Here is a 22,427-nt window from a genome sequence, read left to right as displayed (position 1 = left end):
ATAATATGAAAAAGTTTAAACCTTTTCACTAACTGCAACTAGCCATGCTTTTTCACCCCTTTCCTGCTGAGGAGTAACTTCCCTTAAAGACTTCTTCATTAGTTTCTCTCAGTCTGTCTTTCATAACTGTCAGCCACTTTCACTCACTAAAATCATCTCATTCTGCTTATTTCAAACCTATCCTCTTCATTTTAAATGTTTTCTCCTCCCCTCACCACAAGCGTGTGGAAGTAGTGGAGAGGGAGATGGGAAAGGAAGACTGTTCTCTTTCACACCTACCCTCCCTGCTGAGCTAGGATGTTTTCACTGTATCTATAGCCTGGTGGTAACAATTGTTAGGTTTCTGTTTGCTTGGGATTTTGTTTGATTTTCTTTGTTTTTGTTGTAAATATTGGTGGTCTCCAGAGATTGGCAGTAGAGGCTGTAGACCCCCTCAGCTATACCCCTACCTACTATGTTCAAATGAAAGCACATGTGGGTACCCAATTCTGCCAAATGTGCAAACACTTTAGGAAGAAGGTACTCTTTAGAAGAAGATACTATTTAGACATACATACAGTCTCCTACCCTGTTTTTGTAGCTTGGAGAAAGTCACATTGCTCTCAAGCCCTTCTTAGACTTTATTCATGAAAGAGTGGGAAAGCCCGTGCCATCTCCCAAACCTCCAGCCCATCTTTACCACTCACTCCACCAATGAAAAATCATTTTCTGTCAATCCTTAATAACAACAAATTCTCTGGTGTAGATTTTGATAAAGTTCCTATATGAAAAAGAGGCACTTCAGTGCTGAGTGCCTCTGAATGTTGACTCCTGCTTAGAGTGCTTCAAATACATCACTTTGGGGCAGGGGTTGGAGGGACCTGATGTTTGTTACTTCAAATGCTAATTAACCATCCCTAGTGTATAGACTGAAGTTAGATGACAGACATGCACAGGCACGGCACACTGCTTATACTTAACTACTTTAAAAGTAAATTTCCTTATAGATAAACAAGATAACTTCTAAACCAGAAGGGACTATTTATTTCACAGATGAAAAATTTTAAGAACAAAGATTTAGTGTCCTAAGCTACCTGATAACATTTGTTAGGGCTAATGTTGTCTCATTACTACTGTTTTCCAGAGTGTCATTGGATCTTTATGCCAATATTTTGTTAGGTTTCACCAAAAAGTAAAATGTTTTAAATGGGATCATATCAAATTTATAGGCTAATTTAGGGATGATTGAGATACACTTCAAAATTTCATGTGACAAAAACTCTAAAATAGCAAGGACATTTTTCTTCCCTATCATATTTGCTGCCCACTCCCCTCCCCACAAAAAGGGAAAAAGGTTCATTCTCAGAGGTCAAACTACCAGATACAGTTACTTTCCTAAACTGACTTCCCTCTGTGATCTCCCCTACTTGCTGGTTCCTGAGGCTTCCCTTTTTGATCTCTGATGAAAAGTCTGGGGCTTTGATGACCCTGCTCTGCCACATCTATGACTGCATGCATCTGGGGCCAGGTGATGTGGAGGACAGAGAAGTAAAGCAATGGGGGCTTACAGTCCCCTCCTGAGACTGCAGGTCCTCCAATCTGGGGGGAGGTTTCCCTTCCTCAGAGTTTAGGCTCCCAGGGCTCCCCTTGCCTTCGTACCTGCTTCGTACATGAGATTGCTTGTAGGTTGGGGCACAAGAGAACTGAGAAAAGGAAAATAAAGAGAAAAATAGAGGGTTAACCCATTCTCTCTGATATTAGGAGTTCTCTTTGTTCAGATAGCACTAGAGGGCTTCCTCTGGGTCTCTGTCAGCCTACTTGTGCCTACTTTTGGGTTTTGGGCTATACTGAGTTCAGACCAGGGGAATACCAGAGAGAAAAAACGGTAAACTCACCACTGATTTGGTGGTACTTCAGATTCCTGTCCTCTTCCTCTTTTTGTGTGTTACTATTTGCTTTTCAGAGACCGCAAATAGCTGCTCTATCCTGTCCAGGTTTTAGAGCCACATTTTGGGGGAGAAACAAGGTGCAGAGCGTGTTTACTCCATCTTACCTGAAACCAGAACTGAAAGTAACTTTTTCTGAGAAGCTGAACTGAGTCTATCCGTAGGGACTGAATGAACCATAATACATTCATTCATTGGGGTTCTATGCAAGTATTACAAAGAACGTGACTACTCTGTGTGCTGTTACGGAATCATTGTCAAGATGTATTGTTAAATAGCAAACTGTAGAATATTTATAAATATGTATATCTATGCTTATGTGTACATAAAATCTAGGAATACACACACAAAAAAATGGTAACCATGGCGATTTCTGAGGAGAACTAGAAGGCTGGGAGACTGAGGAGATGGAGACCTGACTGACATCTCTGTGCTATTAATATTTGCATGTATTGGCCGGTTGCAGTGGCTCACGCCTATAATCCCAGCACTTTGGAAGGCTGAGGCAGGCGGATCACCTGAGGTCGGGAATTGGAGACCAGCCTGACCAACATGGAGAAACCCCGTCTCTACTAAAAATACAAAATTAGCCGGGTGTGGTGGTGCGTACCTATAATCCCAGCTCCTCAGGCGGCTGAGGCTGGAGAAGTGCTTAAACCTGGGAGGTGGAGGTTGCGGTGAGCCGAGATCATGCCATTGCACTCCAGCCTGGGCAACAAGAGTGAAACTGTCTCAAAAGAAAAAAAAAAAAATTACATGTATTATTGACTGTGGTGGATGAGACCTACTTCAGGTAGGCCTGGTGACACATTAAGAAATAAACCAAGGAAGGAGGTGATGGGCCATGTGTTAACCTAGTCCCTTCTCTGGGCTAAATGCCTCAGAGCCAGCAGTTCTTGGCTTCTCTGACCCCAACTGCTAAAATACTCACCTTAGGGCCTGCCTCCATGAGGAACTAGGGAGATTTCGGATAACCTCCGCCATACGTTCGTATTCTTTCGTTTTATGAATGTATTTGTCAGTTCCATTGTTAAGTGAAGAAATTTAATGGAGGGCTAATCTGTGAACCGTAACTGTTCTATAGATAGATATTATGTATGTATAAACACATATTGTGTGTGCATGTATATTTTTTCAATGTACCATTTTTAAGTGTACATCAATACCTGATTCCTTTCAAATTATTTTGGGCATGTATTTTTATTTTTAGGCTAATTCACCTAAATAAGATTGATCCTCATGCTCCAAATGAAATGCTGTACGGGCGAATAGGCTACATCTATGCTCTTCTTTTTGTCAATAAGAACTTTGGAGTGGAAAAGATTCCTCAAAGCCATATTCAGCAGGTACCACGTTTTTGTGTTTTTAGGAGTCTCTTTAGGATCCCATTTACTTACTGTCTGCCTAAACTATTGTTTGTGTCTCTCCAGTTAGCACATTCCAAATAAAGGAAGGTGTATCTGGACCTCTAAAGGTTGGGCACAGTCCAAGAACCAATAGCTTCCTACGGAGTGCTGTTGGAAACATTTCTGACTCAGTCAGGCCAGTCTGCTCCATTTCAGAATTTAGAGGCCCTCTCCAAAGAAGATTAGAGCCAAATTTCACCTCCCAGATGGAGGGTCTGCTTTGGTGGTGCCTAGAGGAGTTTACGCTTTTGACAGGTGAACTCTTGTAAACTGTAATGCAAAGAGCTCACGCTCCTCTATGCCCTCCCCGTTCTAGGCTGAATATAGTCCCACTCTCTGATGAAGAATTAAACTGTGCCTTTCCCTGGCTGAAAGCTAGTGTCTAATTTGTCGTGTTCCTCAGTACCCCTTAGCAAAAAAGTCATTACCTCCTCCAGGAAGGTTTTTGTTCAGTTCACTTTTGATTTTGGTTGGTTCTCTCTCTGCAGATTTGTGAAACAATTTTAACCTCTGGAGAAAACCTAGCTAGGAAGAGAAACTTCACGGCAAAGTCTCCACTGATGTATGAATGGTACCAGGAGTATTATGTAGGGGCTGCTCATGGCCTGGCTGGAATTTATTACTACCTGATGCAGGTAAGGAGTGATTGTGGTGAAACTTTAAAATGTCCTTCCTGACCCATGTACTATCATGGGTGAGAAGACAGATGTTCTAGTTCTAGTTTGTCATTCTGTCAACCTCTGCATTACGGTACTCTCCTTGTAATTAACTTGACCTAGACAAACAAAAGTAATGTTTACGAAGGTGCCTTTAAAAATGTATAAACATTAAAGGCCTTGCATTTTGAGATGAAGTTTGATTTACAGGTTACCCTACTTGCCCACTTAGCATCACTTGTGCAAACTAAAGTATTTTGACCTATAGTTCTGCATGAAGCACCTCTGCTCTGCTCTGCTCTTGCAGCCAGTGCTTTGAATTAAAAATATTATTCCACATTAAAAGGCACAACTAATTCCAACAAATTCCAGTCATAGGAACAAAATCAATAGAAAACAAATGAGCGCTTGTTGCCTAATGCTTACTTAGAGAGCAAAGCTGAGGAGACTTTTACTTACCTGAAAAACAGCTGAATATGCTCTGCCCAACAGTTCTTAGGATCTAACACTATTGGGGCACATCAACCAGAGTCAAATAGACTAAAGACAAATAGCAGTTACTGCAGCAAACATAACTTGGGAGAGATCAGAAGAGGACTTCTCATGAGAGCATCATTTTGGGAGACTTCTGAAGCACTCCTTAAGGAGAAATTGGCACTTATGAATAAGAATTCATGGCAATTGATTTTTAATGGCAGCAGAGGTACCCCTGTCACCTTCCCAAGGCACACTGTCATATAAAAGTGTTTCATTCACGTGTTCAGCAGGAGTGCTTGGATATACATACTACCAGCTCTTTGAGTAGCTGACTCTTATAATGCAAGATCAGTGTTGGACCTGCCCTCTCCCTATAAATAAACAAGGACAACAGAACTGAAAAACTCAAGGTTATTATTACTTTTGAATGCAGAGTCACACATTGAGTGTTAGTGGCAATCAGAGACTAACTGGCGTATTTATTCTACACTTTTCAATTAGAGGTTATATAATTAGGATGTTGACATTTAGACTTAAATTTCTTTATTTTTCTGGTGCATGTCTTCCTCTCTATTCCCAATAGTAAATGTAGATTCCTAAAAGTTTTCAGGAAAGAAGAGTCTTCTGAAGTTTCAAGGTTAGTTAGAATCAAACATATTAGAGGCCCTCTCCAAAGAGGATTAGACAACCTTATTGAACTTTCATTGAAACAAATAATCAGGAGACATAGTTAGTGACTAGACAGCCTCATCAAACTTTCATTTAAACAAATAATCATGAGACATACTCTGTCTCCTTGTGTTAGCTGCAGTAAGAAATCTGAAAACCCAAGTATTGATTTTTTCATTTGCAGGTTATCATTTATATGAAATGATTTAATTTTTAATCCTGATGAAAGTCTATTCTAGTAGGTACCCCTTCATTAACATAAAATTAAACATCATTATTTTTAGGCCATGTTGGGTAATTCCTGCAAGTTTGAAGAGAGTCCACTCATTCTACTGTAACACTTTGAGCTTTAATGCTGTTCTTCGTATAAAATGAAATCTGTCTTTTAAATAACTCAGTGCACTTTCAGAATCTTGTGGAAGTCGTATTGTCAACATTACTTTGACCCCACCACAACCACCTCCTGCCTGTGCTTCACACCACTGCCACCCCTTACCACCACATGCCCCACACCTTGCCTAGCATAACAGCACTTTGACTCTGTTAAAGACATTAGCAGTCATTGAATTAAGAACAGGACCAAAAGGAGAAACTAAAACATGTATCAAAAATGGTAGCTCATATGCTTTATGTCAGTATGTCCTTTGGATCTGTACGTTGTTATATCAAAATAATGTGGCATTTAGATCGGTCCTAAATCCTCTGCAAAAAGACAGACCTGATCTAGAGGCATGCTATAGTTTGGAATCTAGATTCCAGGTCTCTTAACTTGTTAGTATCCTTTTTCTATTGAAAATACCACCTATCTCCTCTCTAAATGTAATAACGAAAGTCATGCTTGGTTTGTCTAGTGCATCCCTTTGTGACTTTTAAAGCTTGCTTTATATATGGAAACCATGGGAAACTTCTCTTACACTCACATTCTCAGGTGTTGACTTTGGAAAATTACTTATATGTATGTAGATAACAATATATACAAAATGTCGAGCACAGTGGCTCACGCCTGTTATCCCAGTACTTTGGGAGGCTGAGGCGGGCGGATCATCTGAGGTCAGGAGTTCGAGACCAGCCTGTTCAACATGGTGAAACCCCATCTCTACTAAAAATACAAAAATTAGCCGGGCGTGGTGACAGGTGTCTGTAATCCCAAGTACTTGGGAGGCTGACACAGGAGAATTACTTGAACCCAGGAGATGGAGGTTGCAGGGAGCCAAGATCGTACCATTGCACTCCAGCCTGGGTGACAAGAGTGAAACTCCATCTCAAATAAAAACAAAAACAATATATTCAAAAGACCCTAAGAGTTAGGTAGTAACCCAATTTTACTTTGTCCCACTGTTTATAAAGTTTTTAAATGAAATCACAAAAGATTAAAATAAAGGCATCCAATAGGTGGAAAAATTGAATGAAATCCAAAACCTCTTAATGACCTTCCAATTTCCTCTTAGCCATGCTTTTTTTCTGGTTTAAATATACTGAGACCTAGGAAGGTTTGTTTGCTTCAGCAGAACTAATAATTTCCTTCTCATTTTTAGCCCAGCCTTCAAGTGAGCCAAGGGAAGTTACATAGTTTGGTCAAGCCCAGTGTAGACTACGTCTGCCAGCTGAAGTTCCCTTCTGGCAATTACCCTCCGTGTATAGGTGATAATCGAGATCTGCTTGTCCATTGGTGCCATGGCGCCCCTGGGGTCATCTACATGCTCATCCAGGCCTATAAGGTACTGTGTGTATTTTTGAAAAAAATTTTTAATAACCAAAAATTTATAATTTAAAATTAGTTTTACCCTAATCCATAAAGGAACAATGAATAAATCTCTTGTGGGACCTAAGATCACTTTGCTAAATGAATTATAATTCATTCTCACCATCTCTCTGTACCATAGCAGGCATGGTTTCATAACCTACTTTCAACAACATTTAGGTTGCAATGAGATATTGTTTATGATCCAGCATATTGTCTAGCAATTCCACTCCTAGGTGTGTACCCAAATGAACCAAAACCAAGGATTCAAACAGATACTGTACACCAGCATTCATAGCAGCATTATTTATAATTGCCACAAGGTGAAAATAATCCAAGTATTCATCAAGAGATGAATTGATAAAGAAAATATATATACAATGGAACATATCACAATGCAATGGAATATTATTCCGCTATTAAAAGAATGACTTTCTGATACATATTACAACATGGATGAACCTTGAAAACATTATGCTAAGTGAAATAAACAGATATAAAAAGACAAATATTGTACGATTCCATTGTAGTGCATAAATAACACTAATAAAAAGCATGCCCTCACAGAACTGCAATCAAAGGTTTGTAGTTCAGAAAAAAAAAAAAAAGATGTCTATGACCATTGGTGCCAAATCAACAAATTACAACTCTGCAGATTATTGCTGGGCACTGGCATCTCATAAATAAGCTGCCAGTGTATCAAATTCTACATTTCAGAGAATTAGACACATTAATACTGGAAAAACTTTTTAAACTGCCTTATCCTACTTTTAAGAACACTTAAGTTGCAATGAGCTATTAAAAATACCTACTCAGAATATTTCCTCAGTCTTTGATGAAGATACAGGAGGCCGTAAAAAATGTAAAGGTCTATCTCTATTTTTCTGACAAAATCTAATGTTTTATACTCAATTTGCATATTTCCTAAAGAACAGTTGTTCTCCAGTGTTTAAAGAAACTTCCTAATAGTGAAGAGGACATCATAGTTACCAAAGAAGAGAGCATGTGTTCTTTGGAAAGTCACTCATGCTAACAGCAAGTTGCAAGTTAAATAATGCTGCTTCCTCAGTAACATCCACATAAACACACATGCACAGAAAACTTAGACTGTACATACCAAAGTCATGGACAATTTAAAAAAACAAAAAGCCAAACTAGTAGATTTTAGTAATTGTCACTAGCAATATAACACATCCCTCTGTCACTAAATCCTTTATCCTTTCTTGCCAAGCCATCTCCCTCTCTCCTCCTTACCTATCAGGAAGGAGTATCAATGGAACTTTCTTTTATATCCCATGTAATAGAATGTACGTCCTTTGCCTCTGCAGGTATTCAGAGAGGAAAAGTATCTCTGTGATGCCTATCAGTGTGCTGATGTGATCTGGCAATATGGGTTGCTGAAGAAGGGATATGGGCTGTGCCACGGTGCTGCAGGGAATGCCTATGCCTTCCTGACACTCTACAACCTCACGCAGGATATGAAGTACCTGTATAGGGCCTGTAAGGTAAGAGTCAGAACCACCAAATAGAAAGCAGCTCGGTGGCTCATACCTGTGATCTCAGCACTTTGGGAGGCTGAGGCAGGTGGATCACCTGAGGTCAGGAGTTCGAGACCAGCCTGGCTAACGTGGTCTCTACTTAAAATACAAAAACTTAGCCAGGTGTGGTGGCAGGTGTCTATAATCCCAGCTACTTTGGAGGCTGAGGCACGAGAATCACTTGAACCCGGGAGGCAGAGGTTGCAGTGAGCTGATATCATGCCATTGTACTCCAGCCTGGGTGACAAGAGTGAAACTCCATCTTGAAAAAAAAAGAAAAGAAAAAAAAGCAGGTCTCCCAGGAGGTTGTAGAAAGGGTTCTAGTTCATCTGATTTATTTCATTTATCCCTAAAATCATAGGTCTTGGATAACAAATACAGTTATTTAAGGAAAACCTTCAAAAACCTTTCAATTAAATTAGCATTCCTTTAAAGGGACATAATTCTACTCAGCAGCATTTGTGGGAGAAAAAATAAAGACGTAGGGTGATTTAGTGCCTTTCTTCTTAAATAACCTTGGAGATACGTGACTCAGACAGCTCATTAAATTCCTCCCATGCTGTGTACTTTCTCAGACCATCCTTTACTCTGCATTAATCTCCTTTCTCTGATGTGAAGGTAGTGTTTGACTTTTCAGAGTAATTTGTAGAGACAACCTCTTAACTTTCGGGAGGTCTCTGGAAGAAATCACTATACTCATTTAACTTGGTCTCATTTTCAGTTTGCTGAATGGTGCTTAGAGTATGGAGAACATGGATGCAGAACACCAGACACCCCTTTCTCTCTCTTTGAAGGTATTTTGTACACTTTATTTATTTGCCTTATAATATCAGCATCTACTTCTCTGCTTGCTAATTAATGTATTTGAATTTAAGTTTTATCAAAAAATTAAATTATTCTTAACTACTTTATTTCCTAACATGCTAAATCGATATTAAAAATCAATTAGCATGTGTGCTACCACAGTCCCAATACTGGTAGTCATCGGGTGTCTCCCTTTTATGGAGCCAGGCACATGTTGGGCATTTTGCAGATGCCATCATAAATCATTCAGCAAAAAACATACAGGCACTACTACCTTCATGTCACAGCCGAGGAGACTGAGGCTCAGGAGCTTACATTTGGTAAATGGCAGGGCTGTGACTTGAACTTACCTGGCTCCATTCTCTCTCCAGTCTTCTACCGGGATATAAGGCTGAGCACCTCACTAGTGATCTCTTCTAATGTTGAACTACAATGTCTGTAAACATAGATTTACACTTCATTTAAATCATTGCCATTAATATTGTGATGTTGTTAATGTTAAAAATGGAGCCATCCTTCGTTTTTGCAGAGTTGTAACTGCTCTCGGGGGGTGTCAGTGAGGTGGGGAAAAAGCCATAGGATGCTGAAGGAGGAGGGCCAAGAGGACATCCCCACCCTCCCCTCCAGTATAGCCTTGATCCAGACCTTAGGGACGAGGCTGTCACGGGTGGGCACCCTTTGTTGATGTTTGTGTGTTTGAATAGGCTGAAATGCTGTTGACTTGTTTTGTCTATAAAGATTTGGAGGAAAAAAAAAGCCATCCTATGAAATGGAGTCATTTGGTATAATAACTTTTGCCTCTTTCTGTTTCTTCAGGAATGGCTGGAACAATATATTTCCTGGCTGACCTGCTAGTCCCCACAAAAGCCAGGTTCCCTGCATTTGAACTCTGAAAGGAAAGCATGCCACCTGTAACTCACTGCATGACCCTTTCTGTATATTCAAACCCAAGCTAAGTGCTTTCGTTGCTTTCCAAGGAAACAAAGAGTCAAACTGTGGACTTGATTTTGTTAGTTTTCAGAATTTGTCTTTCATTCGGTTCATTTCCATTATCATTTACTTTTACTTAAAAGTATCCAAGGAAGTCTTTTAACTTTAATTTCCATTTCTTCCTAAAGGGAGAGTGAGTGATATGTACAGTGTTTTGAGATTGTATACATATGTTCCAGAACTTGGAGGAAATCTTATTTAAGTTTATGAATATAACCATCTGTTACTGTTCTAAAAATGTTTAAAAGAAACTCAATATAGATAAAAATAAATATGTGACTATTATTGGGTATTGCACTTCACTTTAATATTTTTCCTCCAATTGGAGGGCAAACAATTTTATGACTTGCTTTTCTCTAGGTGTTTCATTTTGAAAGGGACAAAAATATAACTAAATGCTTCCAGGAGAAAAATTCCAAGAATTGCAATCTGGACTTGGGACCTAAATATCATTTTTAAAATTCTTGATGCCTATTTAGACTAGAGGTAAACATACTTTCAGATTTGCCTGTTTTTGTCAGCAAGGCATACAGGCTTCAGAAGCCAACATTTTTAATCAAAAATGTATAAAACGTGATGATCATTGTGAAAATTCTGAGTTGAAGGTTAGTTCAAGATAAGCTAACAATAACAGTTTGTGTTTTCTCTAAAATAATCTGGGTTTTTTTGGAACTATTTCAGTATTCATTTAAGATCAGGAAGCTAATTTTCTATGTATGAGTATGCTTTGACCTAGGATTTCAGCCCACTCTGACTGACTTTCTAAACTTTGAGTTTTTTACAGTGACTATGCATTAGTGCTGACTCTTTGGTATAAGCCATAAAATATTTTCCTTCTTATCAATTTATCTGAACTTTGATCTTTTCACTAAATAGTACAGTATTCTACTTCGGTTTAAAAAGGGGGGATGAGAAAGGGAATACTATGTAACCAATAACTTGAACAAAAACACTAAGCTTTTAATAGAAATGCTTTTTGTTGAGGAGGTATTATCCAGAGTTCATGCTTAGAACAAATGCATCTTTGTGTATCCTAGGCTTAACAATTCATCAGTTTCTGAGACCACAGAATCAGGTTTTCTGTAGTAGATAAAGACTCTCTGGTGCTTCAAATCCCATACAAATGTTTTGACTCAGCAGCTTTTACTCCTCCTTCCAATACTGCCTTTGCCTGGCTTGTTTTTTCTCTTTGCAACTGATTTTGCAAAAGGAGATTTTGCAACTGATTTTGCAAAAAAATTGTAGCTTTAAAATAACAGGGTCTAAGTATTTTAAATGTGCCTATTTCACAGCTCTCTTGGTGACAAAAACATGCTATTTTTATTGGAACTTCAAACCAAATCCCTACTGAGTGTGTGCTGGTTCCTGCAGGTAGCAGTCTCCTATTATCTCCTGTTTAGCACCAAAAGAGCTAATATTATTGGAAATCGACCCTTTAAAGGCCACTGGCAGTAGGATTTAAAAAGCAGCCCACTGCTCAATTTCTAGGATCAGCTTCCTCCTTCTTGACTTGTGTAAGTCGGCACTACCTTGTGCCTCTCAGATTGCTGAAGTGCTACTGGTAAGCGTGTGCATGCTCTGCCTTTCTTGTGACACGAGCTTTCAGTCAGCAACATCAGCACTTACAGTAAGAAGTAAAAGTAGTGCACAGCAAAGCTAATTTGCCTTTGTCTGTGGTGTTCAACCTGAAAGAATAAAGCTCATTTGGTTTAGTTAAATGTCTTACTCTACTGTGCCTATGCTTTTAGCTACGTTACTAAGCAAGGGAAAGGAACACTTTCTTTGAGCCAAAAGAGACTTGATCACAGTTCTCCAAGTATCGTGATAGCAATACTTAACCCCAGGAAGATTTCAAGGCAGGGAGAAGAACATTTCAATTAAGATTCTTGTTAACCCATTTATGCCTAGTGTTCCATTATTGGAACACTAAGCTTGTGGGAGTCATTTACATCCTACTGCTCAAAGTCATTGCCAAGGTCTGATTTTTCACACAAAAAATTGCAACCCCCAGCATAAATGGGTTAGCTACAGTTATCTGCTAGCAAATTCATCCACACAAACACAATTCAAGTTTGTTTTAAGCTTTTGAAAACTTATTAAACTGGCACAATTTTATATGTATGCTATTTGTTGTATTTATGCTTAAGAGCAAAAAAGTTTTGATGGGATTTTAAACTCAGGCAAAGCCTACAACGCTGAGACAATCCCCTAACATGGTAGTAACTAAAGAAACTTTTATACTAGGCTTCTTAGTTTTAAAAGGTAGTGGCATCATTGTTTCAGTTCTAGTTGTTGTATTTTTCTCTTGGATATTTTTCTTCTTGGTAAAAATCCTTCCCAGAAGTTGCTTCCTAGAAAACTCAACACCATCTCTTATCTCTGTACGGGGACTAGGTAATAAAACCTTCAAAGGTTGCCAAGCAGTGTTCATTTATCCCATCACATGTTTCTGTTTCTATAGTAATTTAGAAATTGCAAATAGTTAACTTTTCATCTTGCAAAAAATGTTAACATTATCCTGGCTATTTCCATAGATACCATGGACTATTATTATTACTATCCTGACTATTTCCATAGATACTATGCACTATAGTGTGGCCTGAGTTGTCAGTCTTTAATCCTGATTCATGTGGCTCTCTTTTTATCTTTCATGTCAGTTCCAATTATTTGATATCAAAAACCTTCATGGTAGGTAGAGTTTTAGGTAAAAGTGGATCTAGGGTTACTTTCTTTATTAACATTTCCTAAATAACTGAATTGAGAGACATACTCTGCTACCATGTCCGTCAGGTTAATTTTTGTCTGATCTTATGATGGTCCTGCCTTTTACTAGCTACTTTAGAAATAGAAAATGTGAAGAGTGACTATTTACGCATATACTCCTTTGGCTACTAGAACTCATCTATAGTCCTTTATTATTTACACTGAATTACAATTTCATTTCTGCTTCTGCTAAATAAGAGCACCTCATTCCTGTGTTTTCTGTACTGTTGAGCTGTAGACGAACTGTTTCTCTAATTATAAAGCAAACTGTTTGGGATATTCAGGGAAACTGCCCAAATGTTATATTGTCATTTAATGGGAAAGGCTGGGATCATATGTATTTTTATGTTCTGTAAAGGATTTGACTTACTGGTTCTCAATAAAATTTTATTAGGACTATATATCATGTGCTGTTTGTTTGGTTTGGTTTAAACGTGAGAAATATTTTCCCTCAATGGCAACTGAAGGTTTTTTTCTCTATACATCCATTTCCTAGGCTTTGTTCCTTTTTCCTCATTGTTGGATAAAACAAGATTTTCTCTACTGTCTGATAATAGAGATTTATAAGCGGAAAATATTTTTAAATCTGATCATTATAGAATTAAGAGAAATCTACGAGGCTTCAAGAACAGTGTATTAACCATCTCATAATATAAGAATCTGCTGTGGGGTTAATAACTAAAGGCCTAATTCTAGAAATTGATTTTCCTGCTGACCAATTCTGCTTTGAATAGAAAAGGGGGGATTAAATGAGGCATAATCGTAAAATATATATGCAGAGGTTAGAAAACTTTTGCTGAGTCACTTGGGATGACTTTGTGCCAGTACTTTTTATGACACAGCTAGTTAGTGTGACTTAGCACAACAGAGATTTGACAAATTATAGAATACTCATTTTCATCTCTAAATTACAATTTGTGTGCTGGTACATATGATGAAAATGTCCTTCATACCCAAAGTCTTTTTATTGAATGATAATACTGAGGATAAATGCAGAGTTACATTTATTTCTCTTATTTGAATGAAGTAAAGGTATGTATGGTAATATCAAGACTCTGGATGTAGGCAGTGAGGCATGGGGAGGACACTACCGTGCAAAGGCCACACAGAGGTTCCCAAATGATGCTTAGAAAGGTCCTGCTAACTCTACGAGGTTAGTTTCCATTGGCAAGGCCAGCTCTAGTTTACTGCTCCCTGGCTTCTCCTCCTACTAGGAGGAAAATGATGACAGGCACAGTAAGTTGCACCACAGTTGTAACCTCATGAACAAAGAAAACTTCAAGATATTTGTTTTTTGTGACTTACCTACAGTATATTTTTTCCTAATTTTGCATTGGAAAAGATCTTAGCCTTTCTCCTCCTCTTCACACTCTCTGAATAGAAAAATTTTTATGTCATTCTTTTTTTCCGAGATAGTTCCCACTGTGGATTCAAAGTTATTAAAATTCTCATATCTTCTCTATTCTATTAAGCATCATTTAAACTGAAAACCTACAAGTTAGTCCCCTGAAAATTTGCTTTCTCATTGTTTCTCATCCAAATTTGCCCTCTTCCTTCTAAAGCTGTGGGTCAATTAACAAAACAAGAGAACTCAGGCTTTTTTTTTTCTTTTTTTGTAACAATGGCAAATATATTGGCTTCATTGGTCCCATGATGTAAACTGTCTAAACACTATTTTCCAAAAGCCCTATACTAGTGCATCCTCAGGGACTTATTTGGCAATTTTATGAGTAATAGGAGAAGGCAGCAAAGACGATAAGCCAAGAGATGAAATAATGAGGATTGAGAAATAGATCTTAGCAGGGCTGCTGCTCATAGTCAACCAGTTTAATTTCACATTTCTACATTATGTTAACTTTTCAACCACATGAAAATTACAACATGGTAACATTAAATCTGCAACTAATGTTCTAATACTCAACAAGTAAGTGTTAGACAAAGCATTTCTGAGGTACTTAGTCGTCATGTAGGGAAACACAAGACTTTATAAGTCAGTTTATAAAATAGTGTCCCAATTGCCTAATTTCTCTTTGATGGAGCTGGGATGTTAAGAAAGGCATTTATAAGTCAGAAAATACTGATGTGGCTCACTGTGAAAGATGATACTGTTTTCTCAGGATTCAGCATTCAGAAATGAACATGCCCCCTCCTGCTGATACAATCTGCACTGCTGGCACTTTCAGTTTTTATGACGCAGACATGCCATTTTGTTAATCATACCATGACCAATGCCTTAAAATCATTTATCCCCAAAATTCATTAAACATGCTATCTTTATGTACAAGGTACTGGCTAGGGCATCTGTTTGCATAAGGTAGACATCTCTACTCTGGCAACTCAGTCTGGTGAAGACAGGTGACTGGATAAGCAATTGCAAGGAAATGTATTATAATAATCCTATCACCACTCCAACTACTCTTCCCATTATTCCATAACTTCATGTATATTGGGTCTCTCATATGGCCTGCAGTTTCTATCTATGGAGATACTGGCGTTTAGAACTGTAATAGGAAGAAGACAATTTAAAAGCCAATCGGCCAGCCCAGAAGCTGTCAGAGTTCTTTCATTTGGACCACCTTGATGATGGGCAAGGTGGAGGGAAATTTGAAGACAAAGAGTCCTTTGCCCCCAAAATTACTTTCATTCAGTTGACCAACTTCTCAAAAATTCACAGTATTACTATTAATAATTTAGGCTAAATTCATTTTTCTTTAGAAATCCTCCATTAAGATGCAAATATTTTACAATAGTTACTGATCCTCCTATGTCATAAGCATCTTATTAATTGGTTCATAACCTAGAGGGAAGTTAACTTGAACTCAACAACACTGTGTTGCTAGAACATGCTAGTAATAGCATCTAGCTAAGATTAAAAAGATAATATGATATCTGCTCATAAAAGACTGTTTAGATGTGATGATGAGTATAAACAATTTCAATGCGCTGTGGAACTACACCAGCACTACCGTGTTATGAGTAGCAAATGTATATAGTAGACATGTCATTTTTCTTTATTTGTCATCATCTGGCATTCACCATGATTCATATGGAAGAATTTCATAAAGTGATGGAGGAGTCTATAGTGCCTCAGAGGTCATTTATCCAGGGATACTTCAGTGCTTAAGAACAAAGCTGATCCAGAAAGTATATGTGAGCTAATAAAACTGGTTGAAGAAATTTTGATGTCAGGGCTTCTCAACCATCAATGTGCATACAAATTACATGGGGATCTTTTTAGGTAATTTCTAAAATGCAGGTCAGGAAGTGCGTGAGATTCTGCATTTCTAACAAATTACCAGATAATGCCCATGCTGGCCAGAGCCTACTTTGAGTGCCAGGGAATTAAATTATCCATCATAAATTTCAACTAAATAGAAAAAAAAGTAAACTCAGGAGTTGGCTTATGAGTTGGAAGAAATTCATTGATGTTTGTGAAATCAGAGGACTATGCAGTAGAAGCAGGAGCATGAAAGAGTGGAATGATTGGGGTCTGATTTCTGATATGACACGAATTCTTATAATGTCAAGGCAAAGGGGGTGGTCTTGAGGTGGCCAGTATTCTGTACTGGTGATTTCAGGAAGTAAAAGAAAATTAACTGGAATAAACGTGTTTGTAATTTGAATCGGATGATTTTTCAATCCAAAGAGTCACATGCTTCTGGTAATATTAGAATGATAGGAAAGATATCTATAATAAAGAATTCATTTGAGTCATCTGGAATCATCAAGGCTCATATGGGAAAAATTAGGTCCCTCTGCTTCTCATTTACAATTTATAAGGAGTCAAGATTAGCCAACCAACTTTTTAAAGACATTAAACACAAAAGTAGATCAATCACATTCTTTAAAAAAAAATCTTAGCATATTATGAGTAGTGGTTGTATACTAGAGCTGTCATTTTTCTTTATTTGCCGTCATCTGCCATTCACCATTATTCATATATAAAAATTTCATAAAATGATGAGGGCCTATAGTGCCTTAGAGGCCACTTATCCAGGAACACTTCATTGCTTAAGGAAAAAACTGACCCAGGAAGTTTGGAAACTTAATTATAAATAGGAAAAACCCATTATTCCTCAACTCCTAAATTGAAGCCTGATACAATGAGTGTGATTATTAATAACCCTATCTTCCTGTTCACATAAGCATATTCCCTGGGTGTTTCATTTTTAGAATTGATCCAAGTTTTGATGATTCACATAATCGATGCATTTGCTACCACTTGTGATAGTGAATGTCCAACATGTTTTATTTGATCTCTTACAAGTTCTTACCTACCCAGTTAAAAATTGAGTTGCTAGGAAGTGACATTAGCAAGATGGCAAAATAGGAAGTTCCAGCCCTTGTTTCTCCACAGAAACACTGATATAACAATATGCAAACTGAAATACCTTTAGGAGAATTCCAGAATCCAGGTAAGAAGTTGAAGTACCCTGGCAGGAACAAAACCAGAATATCCACACTGAGATAGGTAAGAAAAGCAATTTCATTTTACCCACATCAGCACAGCTCAGCGCCAGGAGAGAACAGCCCAACTGGGAGAGAACAACCCAGCTTGCGACTTCCCCTAAGGTGGGAAAAAAGAGTGGTGAATGCATGAGTTCAGCATTCAGGGTTTTTGGAAGACTAACCTGGCGACTGATTTCTGTCTTACCCCACATATCATTTGGATGCTTGGGGTGGGACAGGAGTAGGATCACTGAGAACAAAAACAAGTGGAGGGAGGCTTGCTGCAGCCAGAAAGACTTAGTGTGATGGAGAGAAGGTATGCAAGTTGAGGCTTCTCTTTAGCGAGGGAGGGAAAATAGTGAAGCATGTATCCAATATTCTGACTCTTTGGACGGCTGCCCCAAGGGAATGGTTTCTCCCTTTCCTCCGACTACTGACTTAACCAGCATAGTTTGTATACCTGGGGGTCTCTGAGAACAAAGGAGAGTCATGGGTCAGTTTGCTGCAGCTGGCATGACTCAACACAATCAGGAGCTGCACAACTTACGGTGTTTCTCAAGAGGGAGAAAGAAGTGGACTGTGCGTCGGACATTCTAGAGGACTGAGGGATATCTGCCTCTCCTGATGCAGGGTGCTGACAGGAAGACAGAATACTTTGGATTCCTGGTGGCCACTGAGAACAAGTGAGAGTGGAGCAGATTGCTATTATAGGACCAGAGAATGTATAGTCCTACATATAGAGACTAGAGAGAGAGAGAAAGATTACAAGCTCAAAAAAAAAAAAAAAAGGCAAGCTTCTCTAATTGAGAAATTATATGCACAGACCCAGAGAAGTTGCATCTCTCGCAAAAAGGTTTTGGAAGTTCCCAGAATGTCTAGCTTGGTGAAGGTCTTCCTTTGTATGAAGCCAGTGTGTAAACACAGGGAGACGTAGCTGTCTCTTCAAATGCGTGGATCCTATCACAAAGTTGAGTCACATACAAAACATAAAATAAAAATAAAAAACAGGGATATACAGTTCAAACTAAGAAACAAAATAAATCTCCAGACAAATCTAATAAAATGAAGTGATGCAAATTACCTGGCAAATAATTCAAAATAATTGTTGTAAAGATGAGATAAAACATCAAGAAAACAATGCATGAAAAAATGAGAATAGACCGGGTGTGGTGGCTCACGCCTGTAATCCCAGCACTTTGGTAGGCTGAGACAGGCGGATCATGAGGTCAGGAGTTTGAGACCAGCCTGACCAACATGGTGAAACCCCGTCTCTACTAAAAATACAAAAATTACCCGGGCATGGTGGCGAGCGCCTGTAATCCCAGCTACTCAGGAGGCTGAGGCAGGAAAATTGCTTGCACCCAGGAGGCGGGGGTTGCAGTGAGCTGAGATTGTGCCACTGCACTCCAGCCTGGGTGACAGAACGAGACTCCATCTCAAAAAATAAAAGAAAAAAGAAAAAAAAAGAAAAGAAAGAATTGGTGAACTCAAATATAGGCCACTTAAAGTTACACAGTCAGGGGAACAAAAAGAATGAGGAAAGCCTAAGGAAATTATGAGACATCATCAAGTGAATCAAATTATGGGAGTTTCGTAAGTAGAAAAGAGAGAAAATGGGGTAGAAGGCTTATTTAAAGAAATAATGGTTGAAAATTTCCCAAATCTGGGGAAGAAAATAGACATCCAGATTCAAGAAGACCAACAAGCTCCAACTAGGATGAACCCAAAGAAATCTACATTGAGACACATTATGCAGATGCTCCTCAACTTACCATGGGATTACATCCCAATAAACCCATCATAAGTTGAATATACCGTAAGTCAAAAATGCATTTAATACACCTAACCTATGGAAGATTATAGCTTGGGGACTCTATCTTAAACATGCTTAGAACATGGTTAGCCTATAGTTTGGCCAAATCATGTAACAAAGACTATTTTATAATAAAGTGTTGCATATTTCATGTAATTTATTAAATGCTGTACTGAATGTGAAAAAGAATGGTTTTATGTATACTCAGTATAGTTTTTGCTGAATGTATATTACTTTTGTGCCATCATAAAGTCAAAAATATCAAGTTGAATCATCTTAAATCAGGGACCATCGTAATCAAATTTTCAGAAGTCAAAGAAGTTTGCAAATAGCCAGGAAAAAAAAAGTAGCTTGTCATATGCAAGGGAGCCTTCATAAAACTATCAGCAGATTTCTCAGTAGAAACCTTATAGGCCAGAAGAGAGTGATGATATAACCAAAGTGCTGAAAGAAAAACCAGACTGCTTTAAAAATAGAGAAATAAAGATTTTCCCAGATAGATAAAAGCTGAGGGATTTCATCACTAGACCTGTCTTGCAAGAAAGCCTAAAGGACATGCTTCAATTTGGAAAAGACACTAAACAGCAATATGAAAGCATATAAAAGTATAAAACTTGCTGGTAAAGGTAAATATATAGACAAATACAGAATGCTGTAATCCTGTATCAGTGATGTATAAATCACTTCTAATTCTGGTATAGAAGTGACTTGACATGAATGTTTGTCTCCTTCAAAACTGCTTAAAATTTCATTGCCGGCCAGGCGCGGTGGCTCAAGCCTGTAATCCCAGCACTTTGGGAGGCGGAGACGGGCGGATCACGAGGTCAGGAGATTGAGACCATCCTGGCTAACACGGTGAAACCCTGTCTCTACTAAAAAAAAATACAAAAAACTAGCTGGGCGAGGTGGCGGGTGCCTGTAGTCCCAGCTACTCGGGAGGCTGAGGCAGGAGAATGGTGTAAACTTGGGAGGCGGAGCTTGCAGTGAGCTGAGATCCGGCCACTGCACTCCAGCCTGGGCGACAGAGCAAGACTCCATCTCAAAAAAACAAAAACAAAAACAAAAACAAAAACAAATTCATTGCCATTGTAACAGTATTAAGAGGTAGAACACTTAAGAGGTAATTAGGCCATGTTGGTTGCCCCTCGTAGGTGGGACTGGTGCAATTATAAAATGGTAAGTTTGACCCTCCTTTTCTCACTCTTGCCTTTCTGCCTTCCACCATACAACAAGGCCCTTGCCAAGTGCTGACCTTTCAATGTTGGACTTCCCATTCTTCAAAACTGTGAGTCAAACAAACAAACAAACAAAAAACTTCTAATTATTCTAAATTACCCAATTACCCAGTTTCAGGTATTCTGTTATAGCAGCCAGAACAGAGTAAAACAAGAAGTTAAAAGACAAAAGAATACAATAAATATTAAAATACATTAATTGATATACAAAATATAAAATGTAATTTGTGACAGTAACTGTGTCAAGGTAAAAAGTAAAAGTCTTGAGCATTGGTAAGAGATTGAAATGAAGCTGTTATCAGCTTAAAATAGATTATTTTAACTATAAGATACTTTAAGCCCCATGATAAGCACAAAGAAAGTAACTCTAGAAGATACACACCAAAAAGAGAAAGGAATCAAAGTATGTCACCACAAAAAATCATGGAAACACAAGAGAGAAAAAGAGGGACAACAAAGACAGAAGACAACAAAATAGCAATAGTAATTCTTTTCCTACCAATAATTATATGTACATTAACTGCATAATCAAAATAGGGTGGCTGAAGCGATAGAAGAAAGAAGAATCAACTATGTGCTGTCTATGAGAGACTCATTTTCCATATAAGGACACACATAAAGTGAAAGAATAGGAGAAGATATTTTATGCAAAGGATACTAAAAACAAAAACCAAAAGAGAGCAGGGTTGGCCAAACTTAGATAAAATAGACTTTACATAAAAGCTGTCAAAAGAGACAAAAAAAAAAAAGACTAATATAATTATAAAAGGGTCAATTCAGCAGGAATATATAACAATTTTGTGTGTGTATGAAAAAAATATATATATATATACCTCAAACATCAGAGCACCCAAATATATGAAGCAAACATCAGCAGAACTAAAGGGAGAAATAGTAACAATAATAGCAGGAGATTTTAATACCCCATTTTCAATAGTGGCTAGACCATCCAGACAGCAATTACCATCAGTAATGAAACAGAGAACTTAACGACACTATAGACCAAATTGACCTAACAAACATACACAAAACATTTCACAAAACATCATCAGAATATACATTCTTCTTGAGTGCACATGGAACATTCTCCAAACTAGGTCACATATTATGTAACAAAACAAGTGCTAACAAATTTAAGAAGCTTGAAGTTGTATCAACTATATTTTGAGCCAAAATGGAATGAAACTAGCAATTAATAGTAGAAGAAAAGCAAAAATTCACAAATACATGGAAATTAAACAACACACTCTTGAACAATTAATGAGTTGAAGAAATCAGGAGGAAAAGTAGAAAATATCTTGAGACAAATTAAGTGAAAATGTAACATAACAAAAATTATGGGATGCAACAAAAGTAGTACTCAGGAAATTTTATAGTGATAAACATCTGCATTAAAAAAGAAGAAAGATATCAAACAACCTAACTTCAAAAAACCACAAATTAAGAATAAGTCTTAAGTTGATAGAAAAAGAGATTAGAGCAGAAATAAAATGGAGAAAGAAAAACAATAGTAAAACTCAAAATCGAATTGATTTTGTAAAGATCAACAAAATTGGCAAAACTTTGACTGAATTAATTTTAAAAAAAGAAAGCTATTTAAAAGCTTTTGCAGAGCAAAGGAAACAGTCCACAAAGTGAAGAGACACGTCACAGAATGGGAAAAAATATTTGCAAACTATCCATCTGACAAAGGATTAATAAACAGAATTTGTAAGAAGTTTAAACAACTTTATAAGAAAAAAATCTAATCTGATTAAAAATGGTCAAAACATCTGAAAAGACATTTCTCAAAAGAAGAAGATATATGCATGGCAAAGATACATGAAAAGATGCTCAACATCACTGATCATTAGAGAAATGCAAATACAATCACATATCATCTCAACCCAGTTAAAATAACTTTTATTCAAAAGACAGGCAATAAGAAATGCTGGTAAGGATGTAGAAAAAAGGGAACGCTT

General features: G+C 37.7%; 1 protein-coding gene across 4 annotated transcripts in view; it reads left to right on the top strand.

Moving 5' to 3' along the window:
• Positions 1 to 13,370, top strand: part of LANCL1 (LanC like 1) — a 44,985-nt gene extending 31,615 nt beyond the window's left edge. For all 4 annotated transcript variants that reach the window (XM_025405632.1, XM_025405631.1, XM_025405633.1 and 1 more), the window contains 6 exons: positions 3,136 to 3,271; positions 3,820 to 3,966; positions 6,669 to 6,851; positions 8,203 to 8,379; positions 9,134 to 9,206; positions 10,033 to 13,370. In XM_025405632.1, the coding sequence (XP_025261417.1) occupies positions 3,136 to 3,271; positions 3,820 to 3,966; positions 6,669 to 6,851; positions 8,203 to 8,379; positions 9,134 to 9,206; positions 10,033 to 10,109 (793 nt within the window). In that variant the 3' untranslated portion in view covers positions 10,110 to 13,370. The remainder of the gene's footprint in view (positions 1 to 3,135; positions 3,272 to 3,819; positions 3,967 to 6,668; positions 6,852 to 8,202; positions 8,380 to 9,133; positions 9,207 to 10,032) is intronic.
• Positions 13,371 to 22,427: the final 9,057 nt, after the last annotated feature.

Source organism: Theropithecus gelada, chromosome 12, assembly GCF_003255815.1.
Source record: "Theropithecus gelada isolate Dixy chromosome 12, Tgel_1.0, whole genome shotgun sequence".
Taxonomy (NCBI): domain Eukaryota; kingdom Metazoa; phylum Chordata; class Mammalia; order Primates; family Cercopithecidae; genus Theropithecus; species Theropithecus gelada.
Note: the sequence above shows the minus strand (reverse complement) of the source record. Positions and strands in the feature narration are given on the sequence as shown.